We start from the raw sequence: 20,152 nt of genomic DNA, 5'->3' as shown, positions 1-20,152 counted from the left end.
ATATGGAAATACAAAAGATAGACCAAAGAAATGCACAGTGATTGTGGGGGTGGGTGGGGACAAAAATCAAGAAAGGCCTCCTGTGGGAAGTGGTACCTGAGCTGAGCCCTGAAACGGGAGGGGGATGCCAAGAATCAAAGAGGGGGAGGAAGAGAGGGAGGAGGAAGAAGAGAAGAGAGGAAGGAAGAGGAGGAGGAGAGATGGATCTTCCAGGCATAGAGGACAGTCTGTGCAAAAGATAATTCACTAGGACTTATTTTCCCACAGGGTAAAGAAAAGAAACACCTTCCTTCTCTCCATGAGGTTCATGGATCCTGAGATGGAGACACGCTACTCAGTGGAGAAGGAGAAGCAGAGTGGGGCTGCCTTCAGCTGCTCCTGTGTCGTGCTCCTTTGCACGTCCCTGGTGGTGATCCTGATTGATCCTTGGTGAGGGGAGTGGGCGAGGACGGGCAACAGAAGGGATGCATCTCTTTTACTTGGGCCTAAATAAGGAAAAACAGCAACTGAATAGCTTAGTGGAGAGAGCGCTGAATTTGGAGTCAGGAAGATACTTGCCAGCTGTGAGAGTCACAAAGCTTCTCAGCCTCAGTTTCCCCATCTATAAAATGTGGATAATAACAGTACCTACCCCACAAGGTTGTTGTAAGGACAGAAGAACATAACACATGCAGAATGTTTTGCCAACCTTAAAGCATTATGCTAACGCTATCATCCTCACTAAATGTGGAAGGGAGTGGGCTCTAGTTTTGCCCTACTCAGACTGCAGTCCTCAGTGAGGAAGAGGTGGGGACTCAGCTCTCCCCCAGACTTCAGTGAACCTGATGGTGTGTCCAGGGGAGGGACTGGTAGAAGCTAGGGTTTCTGCTCCATAATCCTTCCCCCTGCCCTTTCCCTCCCCACTCCTCTTATACTCCAGTGCCAGTAATCTGTCAGGATGGTGCTGGATAGAGGAAGCTGAATGGAAAGAGGTCAAAGAAGAGGTCAGAGTCTATAGTTAAGGTGGGGTCCCAAAATGTTCAATCTGCAAGAAAAAACCACTGAGGCAGAACTGTAAGCCAATAACATTTTATTAAAGAATCCATGGCCCCCTCTAATGACAATCTGAGATCTCCTTGGTCCCCAGGACCTTGTTTTTATAGGGTTGTCTAGAGAGACAAAGCAAATACAAAATCTCATTGGTTAATAGATTGTTTTGAGGGTCAAAAATAAAGCACCAGTCAAAAATGGTGTATGAGCAAGGAGGTCATGGGTTGGGCAGAGCACAGGATATCTCCATTAACTAATTGGTCATCAGGTGAGTGCATTCCTTCTCATACTAGGCAAGAGGGGATGGTACAAGTAGTACAGAGTACTGCAGAGTAGTACAGAGACACCAGAAACAAATTGGGAAGCTTTCAATACCACGCCACCCAAGCTAGGCTTGGACATGGAGTATGAGCTAATCTTTGTCAGCATTCTTGTGGTTGCACAAGTGAACTTCATAATGGGTGAATAAGTAGTGAACAACGAATTAAAGTTTTTGAGTCCTATAAGAACTTGTTTTATCTAATTATTCCTATGTGATTTATGTAAAATATCAAACTGATTAATACTGATTGGAATAGAGTAGGGGTCCTAATGAACTATATATCACACTAAGAAGGACCCAGAGGAGTCTGGGACAAGATGGCAGTGGTTTGGGAGCTGTGTAACCCACGCAAGGCTGTGTGGGTTTGTTGTCAAAGCCTAAAGTATTTCTAGAGTACCTGCCTGGATCCTGGGTTCTAGACCCTGAGAGTTTTCTCACTTTCATCTTCTCTCCTTCTCTCCAGGCTGATGACAAATTATGTAACCTTTGTCGTTGGAGAGGTCCTGCTGCTGATTCTGACAATCTGCTCGATGGCTGCCATCTTCCCCCGGGTAAGGAACCACCTGGTTTGCTTAGACTAGAGGCAAGCTGAAGGGTGAAGTTGGAACAAAGCTGAACATGGGAGAAATTGGTGACCATATCCTCATAAAGCTTTGTAGAGGCAGAAGTGGTCACATGTACATAGGATCATAGGATTTAGAGCTGAAAGGAATCTTGGAGCTCATCTTGTCCAGTTTCCTACTTTTTCCAATTCAAAATGGTAACCCAGAGTTTCCAGGTTAAGTTATTAAAGGGTCACTAGGTTGTTAAAGCTGAAAACTGCACTAAGACTTTTGAGACATGGTGTGTAGGCTTCATGGGTATTTGTAACAACGCTTGGCCAGTCCTCCCTCTTATTTCTTTGCCTGTGGTTTTGACAACTTCTTTCACAACATATTTGAACCATGTTGAACATGTTGAACCACATGGCGTAGTTGACACAGTTATTCCGGTCATTTTCAGTCGTGTCCAACTCTCTGTGACTCCATTTGGGGTTTTCTTGGCAGAGATAGGAGAATAGTGTGCCATTTCCTCCTCCAGATCATTTAGCAGATGAGGAAACTGAGGCAAATAGGGTTAAATGACTTGCCTAGGGTTAGACAGTAAGTGTCTGAGGTCGTATTTGAACTCAGGAAGGTTAGTTTCCAGGTCTGTCCCTCTGTCCACTGTGCCACCTGGTTGCCCTACAGGTCAAGAAGAGAATGAATCCTATATAACCACTGAGCAAGCTGTGGCCGACAGAAGATTAGAGAGAGGCTTGCCAGTGCAGGGCGCAGTATTGACTAGGCTGGAGGCTCCGTGAGGGCATTGATATGAGAATAAAAACACATTTGAAGAATTTGTGACTCACACTGAGGAATTTTTTTTTTTTCACTTCTGTTCTCCAACAATTGAGTCCCACACCCATGAGTCCTGACCAAAGGAAGGCTGAGCCATTCAGTGATTGTTTATACTAAGAGTGTAAACAGCTGTCTGTGTTCAACCTCCCAGACCTTTGGGACCAGAGACTTGGAGCTGGTGGTGATCTCAGAGGCCCTTCCTTTCACAAATGAGGAACTGGAGGCTCAGAGAGGGTAAATGCCTTGCCTGAGGTCACACAGATAATATGTGGGAGACCCAAGATTCAGACCCAGGTCCTCCGATGCCAAATCCAGCATCCTCATTTAGGTATTCAATAGCACATTTCAGCTGCCAATGATATTGGGTGAATGAGACTGATTGTGGCTGATGTCCATCCCACATTTCCCGGTCCACTTTTGTTACTCCTTAGCAATAACATGAGAGTGGAATTTCTTGGCAGCCTATCAGACACTCTATAGACCCCTAATGGTTGTTTCTGAAGTGACTTGGTGGCTTGAGAATACAAGACCAAATCCTGAGTTAGCCAATACCAGTCAGAGCAAATCTCGACTCCCCTGGGACAGCCTACCATTCACACAGATGAATAAGATCTTTGCCCACATTTCCCTAGAAAATAAAGGCAGTCAAAGAGGTATCTGGAATTGGTTTTCATCTTTCATCTATAGGCTTATAAACAATCCTTCAGGGGCTTAGAATTTTATATCTAAATATCCATAGACTTGTCTTTATGCTCTCTCCTTCCTTCCTTGCATCTCCACCCTGCCCTCCTAGAAAGATTTTTTCTTGATGTATCCCATAATGACTGTCCTACCCAGGCTTGTCCTTGTTCACTCTTGAGATGGCTGTTCTAGAAGGAGAGCAGAGTTACGTGGCTGGATCCTCAGCATCCAGAAAATGGCAGCGTATTTTGATGAGCAGTGGCTGCCAGGATCCTTATGATTTAACTCAGCTCTGTCTGATGTCGGTCCAGTATTTTTTCTTTCTGCATTATTTCCTCATATATACAGTGCTGCTGACCATGCTCCCAGGACTGGGATGTAGCAGTGTTGAGGGGGAGCTCACAATTGTGTCTTCAGGAAGCAATGATCCTTGCTCATCTCTCCTGAAATTCTTTTCCCTTACAGCTATTCCCAAAGAAGCTTGTGGCCTTCTCTACTTGGATTGACCGGACCCGTTGGGCTAGGAATACTTGGGCCATGTCTGCCATTTTCATTCTCATCTTAGCCAATGTTGTGGATATGGTGAGTTCCTTGACTTGCTGACTCTTGTCCTGGTTGGCAGAACCCTTTACTTTCTTAGAAGAATTAGTTATCCTCTTGTTTTATATGGTCAAGGTAGACCACACATCCCACCATGCATCAGCCAATCCCCCTACCTAATTAGAAATGGGTTTACTGTGAATTATAGGCCTAGAGCTGGCCTATCTTTGCAAATCTGTAAAGTGCTTGGTGCCAATCTGGGCGGAGCTGATGCCTTCATAGACTACTTGGGTGTGGGAAAGGTTCTTTTAATATATAGAACTGGATTCAACTCACCTAGAAATCCCAGCAGGAATAGTCAGTTCAGGAGAATGTAAGTGGCCTATTTTGAGGCTTTTTCCTTCTCACTCTGCCCTTGAAGCACATATCCAGAACCTAGGAATTCCTTATTGGACAGAGAGAGCTGAGCCCAGGCATTTTCCTGTATTGACCCATTTTTTCAGATGAGCTGCTGTTGCCAAGAAAATATTCAGCCAGGCTGAGTATTCCTAGGTGTAATCAATGAGGTAAAACCTGCAGGCAATCAAGGGAGATAAATATTCCTAGCTGTTTATCCTGTTTCCTTCTAGCAATAACACTGCATAGCAATAGAAGATTTGTGTTATTCTCTGATAGGCCTGTGCTTGTGAAAGGGTCCTTCACTCAAGGTTCAGAAAAGATGACAGTACAGTCAGGGAAAAAAAGTCTATGTCTATTAATTTATTAAGGTTTTTCTCTTGTAGTCCTTCCTATCATCTCCAGGATCAAATATAAGATAGGATCAAATATAAGATCCTGTATTTGGCATTCAAAGCCCTTTCATAACCTGCTCTCCCCCCAGGTTTTCCAGTCCTCTTTTGTCTTAGTGTTCCCCCCACTTCTCTCTCTCTCACTCTCACTCTCTCTCTTTCTCTTTCTTTCTCTCTCTGTCTCTCTGTCTCTGTCTCTGTCTCTCTCTCTCTCTCACACACACACACACACACACACACACACACACACACACACACACACACACACACACACACACACATTCACTCTGCAATCCAACGACACTGGCCTCCTGGCTGTTCCTCTAACCAGACACTCCATCTCCAGATTCCAGGCATTTTCTTTGGCTGTGCCCCTTGTCTGGAATGCTCTTCCTCCTCATCTCCACCTCCTGATTTCTCTGACTTTCTTCAAGTCCCAGCTAAAATTACACTTTCTATAGGAAGTCTTTTTCAATCCCTTTTGGTTTTAGTGCCTTCCCTCTGTCGATTATTACCAATTTATTCAGCACATACCTTCTTTGTACACAGTTGTTTGCATGTGGTTGCCAGGCACATAGTAAGTGCTTAATAAATATCTGCCAATCAGACTGATTTTGAAAGATCTAATCACCAAAGACTTTACTTGATTTGAGCCTGAAAAATATGTACTTACAAGAACAGTCTGTCTTTGCTGCTGTTGTCGTCTGAGTCATATCTGACTCTCTGTGTCCCTGTCTGGGATTTTCTTGGCAAAGATACTGGAGTGGTTTACTCTTTCCTTCTCCAGCTCATTTTACAGATGAGGAAACTGAGGCAAACAGTGAAAAGTGACTTTCCCAGGGTCACACAGCTAGTAAATGTCTTGAGGCCAGATTTGAACTCAGGAAGATGAGTCTTTCTGACTCCAGGCTCAGCACTATATCCACTATGCCACCTAGCTGCCCTTATGATCCTCTCACTACGCACTTATCTGACTCCTGAGAATAACGATGCAATATATTTGGGGCTGAAAAATACTGGACTAGATGAGCTCTGAATGCTTGCTAATTCCAGAAATGACACGATTTTATGGTGCCCCATCTTCCTGGGTTTCTGGGATGCCTAGAAATGGCAGCCAAATTCGTTCTCCCTGACTTTGCTGCCTGCTTCCTTTATCATGCCCTTTCTGCTCACCTCCTTTCTCTGCTCCCCATTTAGCTCAGCTGCTTGCAGAACTACACAGGAATTACCAATGGAACAACAGTGATCGTCATGGCAGGCGGCTGTGTGGACAATCCCAAGTACTACAGCTACATTGCTGTGCTAGCGCTCATTGCCGCCATCATGCTGGTGCAGGTCAGCCACATGGTGAAGCTCACACTCATGTTGCTGGTCACAGCAGCTGTGGGTGTCATCAACATCTATGCCTGGCGCCCCATCTTTGATGCTTACGACCGAAAACGCTTCCAGGAGCATGAGTAAGGCGGTACCCCTTTCCTATGGAAAGCACTCCACACTCCACCCATAGCCTGCCCTACCCATTTTGGCCTTGTCTTCCATCCCTCATGCCTTCTATTTCCCCTTCCTTGGCATGGTCATTTCAAGCTATTCACCTGCCCCAGGTTGCTCACCCTTTGCTCAGTACTCAGGACCAGAGCAAGCTAAGTGTCTTCGATTCTGTTTGACTCACTGCTGAAAGGATGTGCAGCTGGGGTACAGACACCTTCCCCATCTGGGTTGTAGTCTGGGGAGTCAGTCCCCAACAGTGGTAGGAGGGGGAAGAGTGAAATTGAGGCATTCATTGTCCATTCCCCTACTTCTATTATTATTGATATTTTTTGAGGATCTGAAGCATTTATTACAAAGGTGATTATTTGAATGAACATTTTGGGGTGGGGGTAGGGGGAAGGAGAGGACACATAGAGAGCAGTGGACCTCCAACATGGACAGAACGCACACAGACAAAGCCATTTGGTTCATTTGACCCCCTATAGGAGAGTCAGGCACTGGTTCTTCACCCCCTTACCCCCTCCTTCTTTCTAATGCTTTACTGTTTTTACTACTATGGAAGTGACAGGGCCAAGTTGGAGTCACTTGGGGAATGGAAGGAGCCCAATCCAGCCCTGCAACTAGTATTTAACCTCAGCTAGGCCCCACTCCTCCCTACACCAAGGTGTCTGTTCAATAAACAAGGAAAAGTCTGGGGGAAAGAGGGACCTTAGCATCCTACCTTTGTCTTACCTGTATTTTGAGATCCTCCTTTACATCTGTCCTGAATTTGAGCCCTTTAGGTGGAGGAAGAGAGAGGGCTGCTGGCCCTCCCAGCTAGTCTCCCATCTTAAAATGACCCTGAGCTAGCCAATGGAGAATTGTAACAGACAGAACTGGAAAGACCCGAAGAAAAGGAAGCAGTCACAGCAAATACAGATTTATTGCTAGAAGTTTAATAATTGGTGCCAAAAGTATCCCAAAATAATTTTCCTCTATGATGTAGTCTGTTTAGGGGGGACCAGCCACCCACTCTTGGAATTACAATCTTCTATAAATTTACCCCATGTGGAGGGGCGTGCTGATAAACATTTAACAACTGGCTTCCCCCACTCACCCAAATTGTACTAATAAACTTTTAAGTTTAACCTGCATTATTAACATTTCCATCACCATTTTCTTAAGTTTAAATAATCAAAAAAACAATAAATCAAGCCCTGGTTTGCGACATTTGCCAATTTTCTAGGTGAAAAGGCTACTGAAAATGTAATAATCGAGAGCTGGCTTGAGCTGGCTCCAGCACACCCCTGCCTATGTCATTCCTCAGCAACAGTCACTTTAGAAACAAAAATGCTACTTTGGCCACATCGTGGCTATTAGTGTGCTCTTTTGTCTAAGGTCTTCTTTATGTCCGGATCAGAGAAGGTCAGCTAAATAAAGGGGCATTCTCTCTTTTCTTTATTTCTTCTTAAACGTCCTTCTAAAAACCTCTCAGGTTAGAAATAAAGCTGTAAGTGTGGGCAGGAGGAGGGGAGGAAATTAGATGTGCAAAGGCAAGACTAGCTCCTAAGGGAAGTTAAGTTAGGGGCTAACCCTGAAGTCAGGAGATCACCCAAGGAAGAGAGTGGAAAGTGCCAGGATATAGAGAATAGGATGGGTGTGATTGATATTGTGCTATGCCTGCTTGGCTCTGGGACCTAGATAGGAAGTGACTGAACTGTGTCTGTCCTATTAGCTTCCCACCCCTGGTCATTACAGAGAAGATGCAGGTGTTCACCACCCTCAATGGCACTGATGGGTAAGAATCACTGCTTCCTTCTTCCCTTTCATCCTCCTCATTTCCACGTTTTCCTTTCATTTTTGTAAACTTGTTGTGGTGCTTTCGGCGGGGTGGAGGCTGTAACATATCATGAAGCCACAGTCTCACCCCTAGAGGGATGCACATGGGAGGGAGGACAATGTGGGTAGATAGAGGTATCATGGATCCAGGTTAGATCTTGTCACTGGATCCTAACCTTGTTCTTCTAAGTGAGGGAAAACTTCCAGAAGGGGACAGATGGTGGAGGGAGAGGAAGATTGTTGGATGGTTGGGTGAAAAGGACTGTTTTATGGGTTAACAGAAGGAAAAGAAAAAAGGGAGAGAGAAAATAAGATAAAGAATGAGAGAGAAAAGAACTAAAGACAAAGAAGAGAATAAGAGAAGAGGATGACAATGAGATAAAAGAATGAGAGAGAGAATGAAAGAAAAGAGAATGAAAGAGAAAAAATGAAAGAAAAAAGAGAATAAGAAAGAGAGGGAAAGAGAATGAGAAAAGGAGAGACAAGAGAATGAGAGAAAAGATAATGAATGACAAGAGAAAGGAGAGTGAGAGAAAATGAAGAAAATGAGATAAAAGAATGAAAAAGAGAAGAGAATGAGAGGAAAATGAGAGAGAAGAGAAAGAAACAAATGAGGGAGAGAAAAGAATGAGAGAGAAAAGAGAATGAGAAGGGGAGGGAAAGAGGAAAAAGATAAAAAAGAAAGGGAAAAAAGAGAAAAGGAAAAGATTAAAAAGGAAGGAAAAGGAAGGAAGGGGGAAAGAAAGAAATAAAGAGAATATTAAAGGAAAAGAGGAAGGGAAGAAGGGAAAGGAAAAGAAAAAAGAGAGGAAGGAAAGGAAAGAGAGAAAGAATGGAGCAAGTTATTGGAGGATAACCATGTTTGGCTGCTTACTAGAGTACCCCACAACTGGTTGCTTGGAGATAAAACATGCAGGGATCTATGGTAGCGGGAGGTAGTGATTACAGGATATAGTGACTTCTTCCTTCTCAGAATTCTATACAATTAAAGAGACATTTTTGTTGTATTCCTATGTCCAAGCCACTGCATTCTTTCTGTAAATAGAACATGTTTATCAAATACTAATATATTCATCCAACACTATGTGCCCTGTGGCAGTTGGTCACAGGGTTGGGCAGGAGTAAAGCATACCCAGAAGACTGATTGATGTTCGTTGGGCAGGTGAGGAAGGTCTTAAAGTCTAGGAGGATTTGGGTCTCATTGTGGAGGGTGTTGAAGAACCAGGGGAAGGTTACTGGGCAGTGGAGCTGGGGAGTAGTAAACCCTGGGTTAACCTAAATGATGGGTCCTGTCCCCAATTCTCTTGGGTTGACTTCCAGGAGGTGGGAAGAAAATCCCATCCAAAGTCAAGTTCCATCTTCAAAGGCCTTACATTCTCTATGTTCTTTCTCTCCCTGCTCCTCCTTCATTCTGACCCAGGCTGCCCCTGATCCCCTCCAAGTACTCCATGACAGTGATGGTCTTCGTGATGATGCTAAGCTTTTACTACTTTGCCAGACATGTGAGTGCCTTTGTTCCCTGTACCCAAGTCCCTGAACATACTAGAAATCTCTGAGTTGGTTTATTCCCTAGTCTGGGAGTTCAGGGTCTGCTATGTTTTTTTTTTTCATTGTCTTGTTATGTGACAAGTTAACAAGTCATCTCCTTACTTGTACTTTGGTGTCCACTTTAGGAACTTCTGCTAAAGGCAGTGAGGTGTAAGGGAGAGAGAGCTATCCTTAGTTTCAGGAAGACCTGGGCTCAGGTCCTGCTTCTGAAGCCTCTTGGCTAAGTGACTCTGGGCAAGTCACTTAATGTCTCTGTTGCCTAGGCAAGCCTGTTGAGTTACAGAGAAGGTACGGATATGAATCGGCAGAGCACTCACCCAGAACTCCCTACGTTGATGGAATCTCAAGTCTTGTCCAAACTGGATTTATGGCTGCTTGACTTTTCTCCCTTCTCAGGAAAGACCACATACTCTTGTTCCCAGTGGCATATAAGCCTATTTTTGTGGGTGTTGAGTTTGTGTTTGGATTCTGTGCTGGGGGGGTGTGGCGCGGCAGGAAGCAGCTTTGTAGCTTTGTACCATGGAGAGAGCCTTTGAGTTGGAGGCTCAAGAGTTGACTATAATCTTCTCATAGGATTGGATGGGATCACTGTTGTATTCAACTCTGTGACCTCACAGATCATACTATCCATGGGGTTTTCTTGGCAAAGATACTGGAGTGGTTGGCCATTTCTTTCTAGAGTGGATTAAGACAAACAGAGGTTAAGTAACTTGCTCAGGGTCACACAGTAAGTGTCTGAGGCCAGATTTGAACTCAGGTCTCCTTGACTGTAGGCCCAACACTCTATCCACTGAGCTACTGAGCTACCTAAGATGTCTCCTGGATAGGAACACAGATTTAAGTAAAAAGGATTTTAGAAGCCATCTAGTCCCCAAGTGTCGGAACATCTGAAACAACTGAACAATAACAAAAGTCCAACCTCCTTATTTTACAGATGGGGAGATTGAGGCATGGGGCAAGAAAGTGACTTAAGGTCACACAAGCAGTAAGAATCACGAGCAGAATTTGACCTAGGTCTTTGGATTCCAAATGTACTGTTCTTTCCACTGTACCAAGGTGACCTCTGAGGTCCTTTTCAGCCTCAAATCTATGAGTCAATGAGACAGAGAAGTTAAGAGCAGCTAAAATGAGATGTCAATTGTGCTGTCCTCAGAAGCACCCTTGGCAGAGGAGCCAGGGGGGAAATCCCAAGAGCAGAAGAGCAAAGGAGGAGAGAACAAAAGAGAGGAAGAAAGAAGTGGAAGTCCAGGTTTCACCCAGGTGGGACCCTCTGAGACTGGAGGTGGGGAGGAGACAGGAAGAGTCCCTGCACAGGCCAGGACACCTCCATTGCCACCATTTAGCAACTACCAGGGCTAGAATTAGCACCCAGGAGTATTAAAATTTACAGTGTTCCTCTTTGATACATTGTAATTTGCATTGTACAGTGGAAAGAGCACTGGGATTTGGAGTCAAAAGCCAAGGGTTCAAATCCCACTTCTGACACTTTCTAGCTGTGTGACTCTAGGCAGAAAGGAAGAGAGGAAGGAAGGAAGGAAGAAAAGAATGGAAGAAAGAAAGAAGCATTTATTAAGTACCCATTAAGTGCCAGGCACTGTGCTAAGCATTTTATAAATATTACCTCATTAGATCCTCAAAAGAACCTTGGAAGGTAGGTACTATTATATCCCTCCCCTCACTTTACATTTGGGGAAACTGAGGCACATAGTGGTTACCAAGGGTCACATAGCTAATAACTGTTTGAGGCTGGATTTGAACTCAAGTCTTCCTGGCTCCTGGCCTAGCACGCTCTCTACTGTGCTACCTGACTGCCTCTAGAGGTCCCTTTACCTCTCTCAATCTCAGTTTCCTTATCTGTCAAGTGAGGGGGCTATACCAAGGGCCACTGAGATCCCTCTCAGCTTTAGATCTATCATCCTATGGCATTGTGGATTGGGGCTTCTGCATCTTAAGCCTACCTCTGGCTTTCTGAACCGAGTGAGTCTTTTCTACCTCTTGTTTTGCCAAATGTCTAACCACATTTCTGCAAAGTTTCCCCATTCATTGCTAGCTCCAGGACCTCTTGACCATGGGATAGTGGAAGGGGCATTGACTCTGGAGGTAGGGGACCTGGGTTCAGATCCAACCTTTATTCTGACATTCACTACCTGTGTGCTCTCGAGCAAGTGTCTTAGCATCTCTGGGCCTCCCTGTGCTCATCTGTATAAGGAAGGGGATGGACTAGGTGATGGACTTGAAATCTGCCGCTATCTGTCTGATCCTACAACCCTCCTCCAGCCCAACTGTGGATCATGCTGTTTGTTTGAACTGGCAGGTAGAAAAACTGGCCCGGACCCTGTTTCTGTGGAAGATTGAAGTCCATGACCAGAAGGAACGTGTATATGAGATGAGACGCTGGAATGAGGCCTTGGTCACCAACATGCTGCCAGAGCATGTGGCCCGCCATTTCTTGGGCTCAAAGAAACGGGATGAGGTGAGGGGGGTGGGGGGAACCTGACACTATTACCCTAGACCTACAGTGAGGGGGCAGGGGAGGGTTTCTAGACATCCCTGGGTGGGACCTGCCTGTCCTCTGGTGGCCCTGCCTTATGGTGAGGATCAAATAAGACAATCAGAAAACACTTATTAAGCACCTACTGCATACTGAGCAGTAAGTACTCAAAGATAGCTGTGAAACAGGCCCTGCCCTCAGAGAACTGACAGCCCATCAGTGTACATGAAGGCGCTTTGTAAAATACTAAGACAATAAGGGACAGGAAAATTGCTGATATGTATCAGCTTGGCTGGAAGTGCTTCCACAAGGCCGGCCTGCCACTAGAATGCTTGATTCAGATTAGCCCCCTCACTGTCTTTATCCAGGCCCCACAGTGTGTGATCAGCTTTTCAGCCAATCCTAGTATGCCTCATGTGTAATATAATTTCATTTCTTCTAATGTCTGGAAGCATTTTATTTTTTTCCCAATTGGAGGGACTTTTGATGCCCTTGAGGTGTTCTCACTGTATAAAAGTATTGGGATGTAGCACATCTATATGTGCTATATCTACTATTTAAGTGTGGTGGGATGCTTTATTGATTGCTTCAATCAGGTCCCAACCTTTTTAAATGCTTTTTTTTTAACCATCACTATTATGTACCAATGATTGTCACTTCCTATGTTATAAAGAAAGAGTTAAACAAAACAAATCAAGCACATTGGCCATAGCTGAAAATGTATGCTTCATTCTAACCGGTAGTCTACCACATTTCCCAAGAGACAGCCAGTCCTGTGAAGTCATGATTGGCCACTGTGTTTCTTACAGTTTTGAAGACTTTCAATGTTTATTCTCTCCCCACCTCTTTTCAGGAACTTTACAGTCAATCGTATGATGAGATTGGAGTCATGTTTGCCTCTCTGCCCAACTTTGCTGACTTCTATACAGAAGAGAGTATTAACAATGGTGGCATTGAGTGTCTCCGCTTCCTTAATGAGATCATCTCTGACTTTGACTCTGTGAGTGTTCCAGACTCACTTCCCTCTCCTACCATCCACCATTGGGTACTGACAACCCATAGACCCTCAAACTTGGACTAGGGTACGCACTGGGACAGGGCCGAGGAATATGGAGTGGAAGGACTGTTGTTGGACAAGGGATGCAGCCCTTGGGATGTTGCCTTAGCTGTTTTTATTTGGGCTCCTATAAATACTTGGAAATGCTAGCATTTGAGTTTGCGGCAGACTTAAGACAGATGCTCTTAAATCAGCTAGATGGGAAAAGCTGACCAGTGATGACTTCCACAGCCATCTTACCCAAGGCCAATAGAATGCTGGAAAAAGCCTCTGTGGGGGTGTTCTGAGGGTTCTCAGCTTTGGGGGAGCTTGTTCCCATCCCCTTACTGTGTTGATGTTTCTCCCTTGTGATTCTTGCTTCAGCTCCTGGACAACCCTAAATTTCGTATCATCACCAAGATCAAGACCATTGGCAGTACCTATATGGCAGCATCTGGTGTCACCCCAGATGTCAATACCAATGGCTTTCCAAGTGGAAACAAGGTAAGCACACCACTTGCTGAGGAGGCAGGAAGATAGGGGAGCTGCTCAAATTAGGCAAGCGATGAACAAGAGAGCTCTCTGTTTTCAGCTCTTGGGGTGTCATGAATACAGCACAGCTCTTTGTGCTTTCCTCCGACCCTTGTTATATTTTATTTTGTATTATGGTCTTTTGTATGACTGTCTTATCTCCCTAACTAGATATCTTGTGGTCAAGAATCAAATTATAATCATCTCTGTCCCCACAACCCTTAGCCATGGGCCTTGCTCACAGCTGGACCAGGCTCATAGTAGATGCTTAGTCAGTGTCAGACTCAATTGGTTGAGAGGGCTTGGTTGGCAGAACAGAAGGGTTGCTGTGTATTCTCATGCCCCATCAATCCAACCCAGCTAAGAGAGGAGCCCAAGTTTTAAAGTCATAGATCCAGAGCTAGTGGAGTTCCTCCAGAGCTCCTCCCCATTTTACAGATGAGGAAACTGAGGCAGAGAGAGGTTAAGTGATCTGTCCAGGGTAATGCAGCTAGTGTCTAAGATATGAACTCAAGTCTTCTAACCTCAAGGATTCTGTTCTATCCACTTTCTCAGACTTTCTCTCATAGTGTAATAAGAAACATCAACTTGGCAGTTTTTTTTTTCCTAAAACCATTATGGGTTAATGGTACTCTTTATGTCTCTCTGTTTTGCTGCCTTCTTTCTTTTCTTTTGCTTTTCCATTTTTTACTTCCCCCTTTCCTTTAAATTAAACACATTTATTGAATGGTTATAGAAGGCTGGCCTTGGTTTCAGAAAGGCCTGGGTTCAAGTCCTGCCTCTGAAACCTACTGGCTGTGGGACCTTGCTTGAATTCAAATCTGGCCTCGGACACTTTCTAGCTTTGTGACCCTGGGCAAATCACTTAACCTCTGTTTGCCTCAGTTTCCTTATCTGTAAAATGAGGATAATAATAGCACCTACATCCCAAGGTCGTTGTGAGGATCAAATGAGATAACTGGAAAGGGTTTAAGACAGTGCCTGACACACAGTAGGTACTATATAAATATTTATATAAATATGCACTCATTTTTATTATAAATGTGCTACATAAATATGCACTCAGTCATTTTTATTACAAATTATAAAATTAGCAAAAATTATTAAGTCACTTAATCTCTTAGTATCCTTAGACAACTAAGACAATAAGGGACAGGAAAATTGCTGATATGTATCAGTGAAAGGAATTTTCACTCTGGGAGTTCCCTATACTAGACTGCCTCCGTTTACCACAAATAAAATAAAATAAAGGAGTGTCTAACTTGTACAAGGCATGATGCTGGGTGTTCTGAGGAACAGAAAACAAAAAGTAAGATAATATCCTTGCCTTCAAGAAGTTTTACTGTGTAGTTAGGGACGCAAATACATGTAGATCAAAAAATAATAACCAATTCAAAGTTTAAGTTATAATGAAAAACCATGGTAGAAGAGATGGTACAAGCAAGTACAAATATCATAATATAGAGGAAAGCACACTGGACTAGTAAGCAGGAGTCTCAGATTCAAGGTTTTGCCACTAACAGTTGTGTAACTTTCGGGTAAGTCACTTAATCTTTCCAGAGCTTCAGTGTTCCCATTTATAAAGTGGGAGGGGTTGGACCAAGACCCTTCCAGCTTGACGACTCTGTGTTTTTATGAATGTCACATCTAGTTGCTGGATGGATATTTTGAATTGTGATTGCTAAGGTAGTTCAGGGAAGGAAGAACTTCATTTCTGAAGGGGCTGGTTAGGGTAGGACTTCCTATATATCATTATTAATGAAACACCTATTAATTAATGAAACAGCTGCAGTGCTAGAAGGTGGGAATTCAAAGACAAAGTAGCAACATTCTCTGCCCTCAAGGAGCTTCCAATCTAAGTGGGGAAGCAATATGTACATAGAAATATATTCAAAATAAAAAATGATTTATTGGGAGGGAGGTAGCAGCTGGAGGGATCACAGATTCAAAGCTGAATGGGACTTTAGAAGCCATCTACTCCCACACCATCATTTTCTAGATTAGGAAATTGAGGCCCAAGGAAATTGTGACTTGCCCGAGGTCACAAAGTAAATAGAAAAGGTGGGATTTGAATATAGGTCCTTTGACTCCAGAGCTAATGCTCTTTCTACCATACTACACTGCTTTCTCAAGCAAAAGATCCTGTAGTAGAAGTGGGATAAGGAAGTTTCATAGAGAAGGGAGTACTTGAGCTGAGTCCTGAAGGAAATTAGGACTTCTGAGAGGTGGAGGTAAAGATGGAATGCATTCTAGGCATGGAGATTCTGGCTTTGGGGAACAGCCTATACAAAGGCTTGGAAATGGGTGATGGAGTGTCGTGTGAGAAACAGGCTCAGGCCTGCCAGTGATGGCCATGGCCCTGCTTAGGCCCTCAGGTGATACTGGAAGAGGCTGCCAGCCCTGCTCAGAGAGGGTGGACTCTGGGTCCCAGGAGGAAGCTTTTGTGTGGGTAAGACTCTGTTACAGGGGATATAGGAGGGACAATGAATATCTAAGGAAGTGGAAACAGGTTTCTGAATTTTTCTCTTTTGCTCCTACTCTGTGGCACCAGGAGGAAAAGTCAGATAAGGAGCGCTGGCAGCATCTTGCAGATCTGGCTGACTTTGCTTTGGCCATGAAGGACACTCTCACTAACATCAACAATCAGTCTTTCAACAATTTCATGCTTCGCATAGGTAAGTACTGAGGCTCAAATACCACAAGCCAAGACACAGGCCCTTCGTTCTGCTGGGGGCTCAGGGTTACACAGTGGCATCATCATGTTAAAAGGAGAGAAAGAATGATGGTGAAGCTGCCATTTTGGGAGGGGCCAGGAGAAGAGGAGGAGCCTCTTGCAAAAGAAGGATCAAAAGCCCTCTTTTCCACTGAACCCCCTTGAAGAGGATATGTTTCATTACTCTTCAGGTCAATTTTTTTTCTTTTAAAATGTTTTATTGATGTATTATTTTAAAATATCACTGTCCCTTCCTAATGACTCATCTTACCTACCACTGTTAAATCCTCCCTTGTAACAAACAACTACAATCAAAACAAATTCAGTGGTCAAGTCTGAAAATGTATGCCTCATTCTGCCATCTAGAGTCCACAACCTTTCAGCTGAGAGGCAGGAGGCAAGCTTTATCATTAATACTCTAGAGTCACACATAGTCATAGCATCAACCATTAGAAGTGGCTGGCAGCATAGTGGTTAGAGCACTGGACCTGGTGTCAGGAAGACCTGAGTTCAGATGTGACCTCAGAGATGTTCTAGCCAAGTGATCCTGGACAAGTCACCTAACCCCTCTCTGCCTCTGTTTCCTCAACCGTAAGATGGGGATAATCCATATCAGCAATTACCTTCCCGGGCTGTTGTGAGGATCAAATGAGACAATATTTGTAAAAAACCTTCAGCACGTGCCTGGCACATGGTAGGGGCTACATTGCTACAGGAATATTTATTCCCTTTCCCTTCCCCCTAACAGATTTCTGCACTATTTCACTACTGTTTGCATTTGCATTATTGTAGTCACTGTGCCAAGTTGTTCTGATTCTACTGACTTCATTCTGCATCTCTTCATACAAGTCTTTCCAAGTTTCTCTGAATTCCCAGTCAATTTGCACAGCTGCCTGGGGCCCACACAGGCTCAGTCCTGCCTGGCCCTCGTCAGAGGAAACATCAGTTCTTATTGCAGATAGCCAGCTCTGAAAGGTGATGGCATGAAGGGCAATAGGAATCATGTCTGCTGAGCACTGTGCTGGGTCATGGGTAGGGAGGAAGTGGAGTGGGGAGCACTAGAAGTGTGACATGTTCCCTATTCTCCAGGACCTTACAGGGGAAACAAGAATGATACCACAAATATAGAAATGTTTAAAAAATAGAGAATACAACATATGACAGCACGAAATTGCAGGTTAAATTGTGGTACAGATTCTTAGAACTGGAGGAATCTCAAGAAGTCTGGTGAATTGATAGCTCCATTATGAAGGACCTTGAGGTATGCATAAAATTAGGATAAACCACAGGGGAGGAAAAAGGGGGGTTATGGCAGACAAAACAATAGAGGCAAAGATACTGATACGAGGGAGGCATGTTTGGAGGGCCCATGAGAAAACCAGCCTATAGAGCAGGGATTTTGTATAGGTTGTACAGATAAAGTGGCACCAGTCTATAGAAAATCTTTGAAGCCAGACGGTAAAGTTTAGAAATGAAGTGGAAATGGCGAGCCACTGTAGGTTCTTAAGCAGAAAGCAATATTTAAGGAAGATTCATATGGCTTTGGTACAGAATGGATTGGACAGAATGGGGTACAGGAAGGCCAGTGAGGATTACTACAGTACAGCATGTGATACCCTATAGGTAAAGGAGAAGAGAGGGTTAAGGGGAAGGTAGTCAGTTTTGTTTGCAGAAAAGTGAAAGAAAGGCCACTAGAATTGACAAGAATCATTCCTTCCTCCAAGGAAGAATGATCGATGGAATTGTAGTAACAGAAGCCACATACTAGTGAGTGAAGGAGGAAACAAATAGAAAGGAAATGAAGGCAGACAGCCTTCCTGTTTGAGAAAGGAAAGCTGGAGGGGACATTCACTTTGAGAGTTGTTTTTTTTAAAAAAAAAAAAATACAGCCTGTTACAAAACTGAGTTAGTTCATCAATGTGTCCCTCAGACAGATATTATAGATGGGCAGTGAATGGGGTTTAGAACTGAGGAACATCTGGGAAACTAGTGCTTTTAAAAATTCTAGGATGTTTGATACTCAAAAACCTATCTCTTCAACACTAATGTGCTCTCAGAGATGCAATATAACTGAGAATCAGAAAAGCCCCTGAAGAATGTTACAAAATTTAAATTTGTAAAAAAAAATTTAAGTTACAAATAGCCCAAAGGGTAACTGAGAAAGATGCTTAGTATACACAAGCAGGCTACATGTTATTATTGACTAATCATGCGGTCATCAGATGTTATCCAATGTCCTTGTGATCAGAAGAGACTGGTCATGTAGCAAGAATGAGAGGAGAAACACTGGCATCCCTGATAATAAAAAAATAAGAAGACCCCTGGGACAATGGGCAGATTCTCCAGTGATAACATAAATTGGGATGAAATGACCTGTTTGGGGTGGGGAGTGCAGAAGAGTGGGGAAGGGAGCCTTACCATCAGTAGAGGAAGCACTTAAGCTAGGAAATCATGGACCTCCAAAAGTACAAGGTTTTAAGAAAGATAGCATCACACACACACACACACACACACACACACACACACACAGAGGAGTGTGTATGTATATCCATATAGCTACATATTGTTATTTAGATTGTAAGTTCCTGGAGAGCAGGGGCTGTTCTTGGCTTTTTTGTATCCCCAGCACTTACTTAGTACAATGCTTGTCACATACTATCTCCAAATACTTGGGTAGTTCCATATCCTCCGCTTCCTCCCATGGTGCAGGGATCAAAAAGCACACAATGCAACAGAAAAGGAACCAGTGGAGATGGAGAGATTTAAACTATTATAGGAGGGGGTAGGAGTGAGAATGAAGTTCCATTGGAGTAGGGAACAGATGAAGATCAGGGCATGGGTGAAGAGGTTGTTCTCAGATAGCAGTGCTGGGGATGAAGTTGGAAGGGGATGAAATGTCTCTGAAACAGGAAAGATGAGAGCATGGTATCAAAACAGACACTTTGAGGCAACAATATGAGTGGATGATACGTGTTGATGAGAGATGGCTTTGATTTTTTCATGGAATTAACCAACTGGTACTCCTCTTTATTAAGTGTCAACTACGTGGCAGTGGGGATACAAGTACATAAAAGTAATAAAAACCTAAGGTAGTTTGGGAGGGAGGGCAGGCACTGGCAACAGGGGAAATCCTGAAAGGCATCATGCAGAACATAGTGCTTGAGGCTCCTCTTATAGGGAGAGAGGGGCTCTGGGAAGCAGAAAGTAAAAGGGAGTGCATTCCAGAAGTGTGCACAGTGCAGTGCCAAGCATAGAGACAGGAGATGAAGGTGTGTGAGGAAAAGAGGTCAGTCTGGCTGGATTTCTGAGGCAGGTAATGTCCAATGAGGTGGAAAGCTAGGTTGGAGCCAGATTGTATAGGATTTTAAAAGTTAACTTGGGGATTAGGCCTCTGAGTCATCCTAAGAAAGGTATTTTGTGAACCTGAAATCACTGTAAATGTGAGCAATTTACAGCAGTTGATATGGAACCTCTCTTCTCTCTCCTGCTTTTTTCACAGGTATGAACAAAGGAGGAGTACTGGCTGGGGTCATAGGGGCCCGAAAACCACACTATGACATTTGGGGGAATACTGTCAATGTGGCCAGTAGGATGGAGTCAACAGGTGTCATGGGCAACATCCAGGTACGTGACCCAAGGATTCAGTATCAGAATTAGAGCAATCCCTGGCCAGGGAAGCCAGCTCATTCATACTGGACCAAGGTACTTTGCCAGGCCAGCCTTCATTCCCCTGCATACACTCCGGACCTGAGTGGCTACAGGATTTCCACAGTCAGAGCCTTCTATTT

General features: G+C 44.0%; 1 protein-coding gene across 1 annotated transcript in view; it reads left to right on the top strand.

The window, feature by feature from the left end:
* ADCY3 (adenylate cyclase 3) overlaps nt 1-20,152 on the top strand; it is a 126,275-nt gene that overhangs the window by 104,665 nt on the left and 1,458 nt on the right. The window contains exons 10-20 of the mRNA XM_072633875.1: nt 268-429; nt 1,815-1,902; nt 3,877-3,993; nt 5,937-6,196; nt 7,942-8,004; nt 9,466-9,547; nt 11,908-12,066; nt 12,938-13,084; nt 13,505-13,624; nt 16,203-16,326; nt 19,864-19,988. Coding sequence (XP_072489976.1) covers nt 268-429; nt 1,815-1,902; nt 3,877-3,993; nt 5,937-6,196; nt 7,942-8,004; nt 9,466-9,547; nt 11,908-12,066; nt 12,938-13,084; nt 13,505-13,624; nt 16,203-16,326; nt 19,864-19,988 — 1,447 coding nt within the window. The remainder of the gene's footprint in view (nt 1-267; nt 430-1,814; nt 1,903-3,876; nt 3,994-5,936; nt 6,197-7,941; nt 8,005-9,465; nt 9,548-11,907; nt 12,067-12,937; nt 13,085-13,504; nt 13,625-16,202; nt 16,327-19,863; nt 19,989-20,152) is intronic.

The sequence above is a fragment of the Notamacropus eugenii genome, chromosome 1 (assembly GCF_028372415.1).
Source record: "Notamacropus eugenii isolate mMacEug1 chromosome 1, mMacEug1.pri_v2, whole genome shotgun sequence".
NCBI lineage: Eukaryota > Metazoa > Chordata > Mammalia > Diprotodontia > Macropodidae > Notamacropus > Notamacropus eugenii.
This window is presented reverse-complemented; position numbering and strand designations above follow the sequence as displayed.